The sequence below is a fragment of the Protopterus annectens genome, chromosome 5.part0 (genome assembly GCF_019279795.1).
Source record: "Protopterus annectens isolate FY-2018-M chromosome 5.part0, PAN1.0, whole genome shotgun sequence".
NCBI classification, from domain to species: domain Eukaryota; kingdom Metazoa; phylum Chordata; order Ceratodontiformes; family Protopteridae; genus Protopterus; species Protopterus annectens.
The window spans coordinates 1,275,275,642-1,275,282,571 of NC_056735.1; the positions used below are offsets into that span (position 1 = coordinate 1,275,275,642).

Below are 6,930 nucleotides of genomic sequence, written 5' to 3' on the forward strand. Positions count from 1 at the left end.
AGTTTCTCTTTATATTTCCCCAAACAACAACACATTCCTAATTAAAGACATTCTCCTCTGGCTCACTTCCCATATCCCCCATGAGATCCTTACACTAGGAGATTTTGATAATGACTGCTACTACACTTGACTTATTTGGCTTTACTCAACTAAGTAAAAGTCGTACTAGATTTCATAAAATAACCAACAAAGACATTACTTCTGATTGGATTTTAACCAATACCCCAGGCAAAATAAACACATCAGATTCTCTCTCAGAACCATTACATGACCATCACATAACATTTGCAGTTTGTCAACAGACCAGTGTACACAAATCTATAAATATTAACCAAGCTAGAAATGTAAAGAACTTGGACATTAACTCCCTTATACTTTCCGTAGCACAATGTGATTGGTTATCACTCTAATATCTCCCACTAGATCAAGCCAGATCAAAACTGAACTCTACATTCCTCAACATTCATAATTCACTTGCACCACATAGAAAAGTAGGAGTATATCTTGGCTATAATCAGAAACAAAACTACTAATACTGTAAAGAGATAAAGCATGAGAAACATAGCACACACACAAAAAGCAATCCTCATATCAATCTGACATACAACTATGTGACCTCACTTGAAACTTAGCTAACAAAAGGAACCACTACACCTCTCTCCCAGATGCATCCTATCTCCTATCAAGCTTACTATGTGCCTCATCTATCTGTTAAAACATTAAATAAGCATCAACTGAAAAATTAGAACAATATTACAGCAAAAGTGCCACATTTGCTATCAAACTGCCCCGCTCAATCCATCACTGTCTAGCAATCAAATACTCAAATACTCACTCCACTCCTATAGTTGTCACTCCCATAAGACCCCTTTGCTCATCAAAAGCAAATCTACTTTAGGTAAAAAAAAATGATACAATACCTTTGGTGACTATTTCTGTTCCACGCATGCATCTAAATTGTGGGACTCTCTCCCTACTACTATAGAGAAGGGAGTCAATTAAGTTTTTAGTGAGGTCACATGTTTGTATGTCAGATTGATATGAGGATTGTGTTGTTTTGTGTAAGGCTAATATCTATCCCATCTGCCTCACAATAAAACTAAAGGATTACCTATTTAATTCTTGACACTGCACATGTTCCCCTACACCTGGCTAAAGTCACCATTATGTCTCTTGCTTTTCTTTGCAGCTATTAATACATTAAATCCACATTTTATTTCCTTTAAACTCCACTCTCTCGCTCCATCTAATCATGCTGTCTGCCCTTTATATCCTAGCAAGCTCCAATCATATGGTCTCATTTAACTGTGAACGGGTACCTTTCCACTTATAGTAAATCTCTTTGTACAATCTAAAATGCTCTAATCTTCCCTTTAATAATGCCTCCTGGTTCTCCTGTCTCTTTGTAATTATCATATTTTCCACTCTCAATAATACCCAACATATCCCTCCTTTTCATTATACACTAGATATCTTGCACTGCTCTGTTTATTATTTCTCCCTTCTCTTGAAAACAATCATTGTTCTGTGTCACTAATTTTGTTGTGTTGTATTCTCTTTTTCTGTATTATATACATTTTTTTCTTTCTGTTGTTCAGTGTGTAATTTTGTGAAGTTTTTTCCATGGGCCTTTGCTGAAAGTGAGTCTTGCATGCCCCAGTCTGAACATCCTAGTAATTTAACACAAATAAATAAATAAGAATAAATAAATAAACTAAACATTAATATAGGATCACATATAAGCTGAGTCATACAGACTTTGATGCACTGTTTAGGAAAACCTTATATAATTAACACCTGAAACAGGAAAGGCACATGCTCTTGGTCAAATGTTATGCTGGCATCCAATAAGAGCAGTAGTTATTGCTCATGTTTATTGATATGACAGTAGATAATTAATACCATAATATTTTCTTGTGTTTCTCTGGTTTAACCAGGCTAGAATTTTGAGATTAATGTGCTTACTACTGTATGAAATCTTATAGTTAAAATAGTATCATAGGTTCAGAGGTTATTATTAGGATAACAGCCATTAGGGACTTTACAAGCCTAGCCACACAACCCAACCCAGTCTTGTTTCCTGAGTACCTTATATTATGGGTCGGAGGGATATGTTAGTATAGAGGTAGCTAAGAGTTTTCTGGGGGTTATCAGAGACATGGTGGCCAGACTAGGGGTGAATTTGCAATTTCCCATCCGATGGTCAACATTTTGTTTGAATAGGGTTAGGGATGAACTCTGCCTCACATCAGTGATAAACCTGATCAATAGTGTGGGGAATCCTTTGAGACACATATCGATCTCTCTAGCATGTTCTGCTTATGTCCCAGCAAAGTTTATATCCTTGGATCTAGTGTTTCTGGTGCTGTTTGTTTTGCAGATGTGCAAAAGATCCATCAGGCCTTGATCTGAGGATGCCTTATATGCCAGGTATAGATTGTTTCCTAGTAACCTATACTGACTGAGCACAGAGAAAGGGCCTTAAGGCGTTCTGTGTAGGACAGAGTATTTATACCCTATTTGCTCCTGGTAAGGAACTTTTGTGGGCATTTCAACTGCTGCAAGTGTCTGGTTAGGTACATGTCAAATCCAAAATTGTACTCAATGAGTGGTCTGATAAAGGCTGAATAGAGTGGTATTATAACTTCTTTGGCTATGGATGCCATACCCTTACTTATAAGTTGGGTGACATGGAATGATTTTCTTACCTTCCTGTTTAAGTGTTGATCAAAGGCCAGATTACTATTTACATGTTTCTAGATCCCTAACTACCAGGTCAACTTTTAGGGGTGTTTTATTGAGGAAGTAATTAATTAATGTTGACAGTTGAACAAAGGGCACTATAATGTATTTCTTGGCAATGAGTTTTAATCATATAGCTTTATAACTTGATTGATAACTAAGATGGGATAGTAGCTTTTGTTAAGAAGTTAATCAAAATTTGGTTTTAAACTAAAACTGTTTTTAGACTGAATTAATTATTTATTAGAAATATCATGAAAACTGATGCAATTAAAGAACTGCAGCAATATCGGGGCTAATTAACATTTAATATTTTTACACAGTGAAGCATTGAAGCTATAAAATCTGGTCCTTTTTCTGGGTTTGAGAGTAGAAATCACATCTAGAACTTCATGGAAAAACCTTTGTTGAAATGGCTGATTTTATATTCTTTGAGAAGGCTATGACTAAAATGATAACCCAAAAACTTCTGTTGCTGCAAATACACAAAAATCCAAGGAAAACAAAGGATAAGTTTATTGTGAACAACAAGTTAAGTGCTTTCATCCTATTCACTGGACTTCATCAGAACTTGACATTGCTTTCTTTAGATAGGAGTGAAATGATTCAAGAATTTTGTTACATTTGTAAGACAATATGTATACTACTGACAATTTATATATGAACATGTCCTGTAAAAAAGCCAACACAATAGATTTAGGATGAGTAGAGGGAACCACATTCACATTTATTGAGGGAATGTTGGTTGAGACATATTTCCATTTAACCAACCTGGCTAGTACTGTAGATAGAATAACAGCCCATTCTGCATATTTGGGTCTTATTGTGACTTGTGGGCCTTGACAAGGGAATCATATTTATTTTCATCAAAGTTTTTTTAATCACTACACAATGATCAACACTTAAACAGGAAGGTAAGAAATACACAATGATTTATTCACAAAGGATATGGATCTATAAGAAATATGTAATTTCTGAATAAAAGACCTCAACATTTGTAATCCAGAAAGGGGTATTATCCTGTGGCAGTGATTGGAAATCATGAATAATTTTACCATTTTTGATGTCATATAAAATAGTTCTATTTTAGGAAAGTTGAGTTCACTTTCTTCATTAGGGTTTCACAAATTTTTAAAACCAGTTCTTGGAGTTTTGTCTTGCTACAGAAATATGACAACTTTTTTACTAACTGACTTGAAAAGTTAATGATGAATAAGTGATTATCCTGATATCTTTTGGTTGTGCAGCTCCATTCAGCCAATTTGGGACTATTAAAATAAAATATGCTAAGACACAAAATCATTAACAGAAATGACTGTAACTGGTATAACTGGCTAGTACGTACATCTATCCAGTATCATTCCTCTGATAAAACGTGCACTATCGCTGATCTCAGTTGGTTAAAGGTTTTATTAAACATTGGTGAAACAAGAATACAACTCTTTAAATTATGGAGTGATTTTATGAGGAAGGCTTTATCATCATGGAAATATTCAGAACAAATGTTCAGACCTTTAGTAATATTTCCAGATACATGAAAATTACTTAATATAATATGTCAAGAATGAAAATATCAAGTATGATTACAGTTTTACTGTATCACGTTTTTGCTAATATGTGCTTATTTCTCTCCATTATTGGATCTAAATGAATAGAACTATTAACATCGTTACTATCTTTATAAATTGTGTTGCTGCTCCATATATCCCTGGGGAACAGGATTTTGAAAGAAAATAATAATGTGAATATGAATAACTTTTAATAAAACTATTTACATAAGGCAAGCATTCATACAAGACAAGGGCAGCACAGTGGCATAGTGGATAGTTCTGTCACCTTACAGCAAGAGATTTTCTGGTTTGATTCTCATCTGGGGTTCCTTCCATGTGGAGTCTACATTTCCACCCTGTGTTTTTGTGGGTTTTCTCCAGGTGCTCCAGTTTCCTCTCACATACTAAAGACATTTAATAGGTGAATTAGACACCCTAGATTGACCATAGGTGTGAGTGTACATGCAAGTGTGTAATATGATATAAAAACCATGGCAGGGCTAGCCACATGGTGGTATGAACCTGGACTCTAGACTACTGTGACTATTGAAATGACACTGATCGCATGTGCAGAAATTGAAAAGGGGGTTGTGGATGGATGGATTTATACAAGACATTATATATATATATATATATATATATATATATATATATATATATATATATATATATATATATAGATATAGATCTACTTTACAAGACTAAAATCCCACTTAACCAACTTTTATAATGCTGAGTTCAAAAAGCTAGCAACTGCATTTCACTGACCTCTCAAAACGTAAGTAACCGCTTGGCCAGACTAAAATATAAATTACAACCGAAGCAAATTAAACACACACATGTAAGGGGCTACTCCCCCCACACACCCCTAACTAAATATACCAACTCGGAGATCGCATTGCCATGGAGTTAAAGGGAAAAGTTCAAAATGGTGGCCAAGTGGTTACTTACCTGGAGTTCTAAGTTGGTGTTCTGACTTAGGTCAGTGAAATGCGGTTGTTGCTTTTTGGACTTGGCATTATGAAAGTCGGGTAAGTGGGATTTTGGTCTTGTAAAGTAGATCTATATCTATATAACTGCAGTGGTGGTGCTGCGGTAACGTTGTCACCTCACAGTTAGATGTTGCCCGTTCGATTCTCAGAGCGTCTTCTGTGTGGTGACATGCATGAATGGGCGATGGGCGTTCCTTCGTTGAAGGTTGTGCGTTAGGCCCGGCAAGCCAGCATGTAAAAATTTACTGCCAATCATTAGCAGACCGGAGTTCTTCTATGGTGACCCCTAACCGAGAAAAGCCAAAAGACACAACATATATATATATATATATATATATATATATATATATATATATATATATAAAATGTGTGTGTGTGTGTGTGTGTGTGTATATACTGCATATACATTTTACATGTGAGATTCTCAAGGTTTACTTTATCTTTGTTAAATGAATTAATCTGCCGTGTTATAAACTAACATATTATAATTCATAGGCTCATATAGCCACCTGCTTTATCTTTTAAAACAATAAAGAACTGCATTTAATTATTGTTTATGGTTCTCTTCCAGAATTAAAATCTTCATTACAGAGCTCTACAACCATGCCCACAGGTGAAAGAGCCACAACTCTTCCTGTGCAAGAATCTAAAGCTACGGATAATGCAATCTATTCAATGGTTGGAGAACACCGATACCACCATACTGCTTAACCCATCAGTTTGACACAAGCCATTTTGTGCAATACCGCTACAGATATTGGTGTAAACTAGCTCATATTCTTCAGAACCTTTTGTACCAAGAAGAAGAAACAGTACCAATATATTCAAAATCTGGACAAATAAAACATTATTCATTTTTTAATCAATATTGAACAAATTACTTAAAGTGGAAAGAACAGGAGCATATTTCAGTCACTCTTTCCTAAGTCTTGAAGAGTATTTTTCCTAACAAGGGTAGCATATGAATATGATGTTTCTATATATTTTGTCATACTGTATATTAAAAACAAATATTTTGCTTGCTTACATTATTAGACATAGTAATGCACAGCTGTGCAAATATCTTTATATTGTATGTATCAGGTACTTCGTCAGTGGTCTGTCCTAAATCAGTGATGGAATGCACAAATTGTAAACTCCTTAAAACACTATTGAATTTTATAAATCACTGTATTTAAATGCCACTTTTGTGTCATCTACATTAATATTTCCAGGTTAATGATTTAAAACTTCTGACAAGAGATGCAACTATATTTCCTAAAACAAATAATGTTTTAGAAATAAAATGCATTAACAAAATATTCAGACATCCCAGAAATGAACTCTGTTCTCATTAATGACTTACCAAAGAACTTACTTTAGTTTACGTTTCTAATGGCACAGTGAGTTTATCTAGTTAGACTTTTAGCATTGCATGCAAAGGTGATATTTTGTTGCTTTAGTGACAGAGCTAACAGAAGATGTATATGTTGAATATCTGCGCATCAGTTCATTATGTTCAGTAGTATCTTTTTATGTGAACATTTCAAGGTGACACTTTTAAGAACAAAAATGGTGATTTGGTTCTAGGGTTATAACAATACGTTTATCATTTTGTGTATTATGTATTTGTCCAAGTGATGAAAAAAAATCACTATGATTTGATT

The 6,930-nt window shown here is 34.5% G+C and overlaps 1 protein-coding gene across 1 annotated transcript in view; it reads left to right on the top strand.

The window, feature by feature from the left end:
- LOC122801619 (immunoglobulin lambda-1 light chain-like) overlaps nt 1-6,592 on the top strand; it is a 410,978-nt gene extending 404,386 nt beyond the window's left edge. Inside the window, exon 6 of the mRNA XM_044071098.1 lies at nt 5,856-6,592. Coding sequence (XP_043927033.1) covers nt 5,856-5,995 — 140 coding nt within the window. The 3' untranslated portion in view covers nt 5,996-6,592. The remainder of the gene's footprint in view (nt 1-5,855) is intronic.
- The last annotated feature ends 338 nt before the right edge of the window (nt 6,593-6,930 follow it).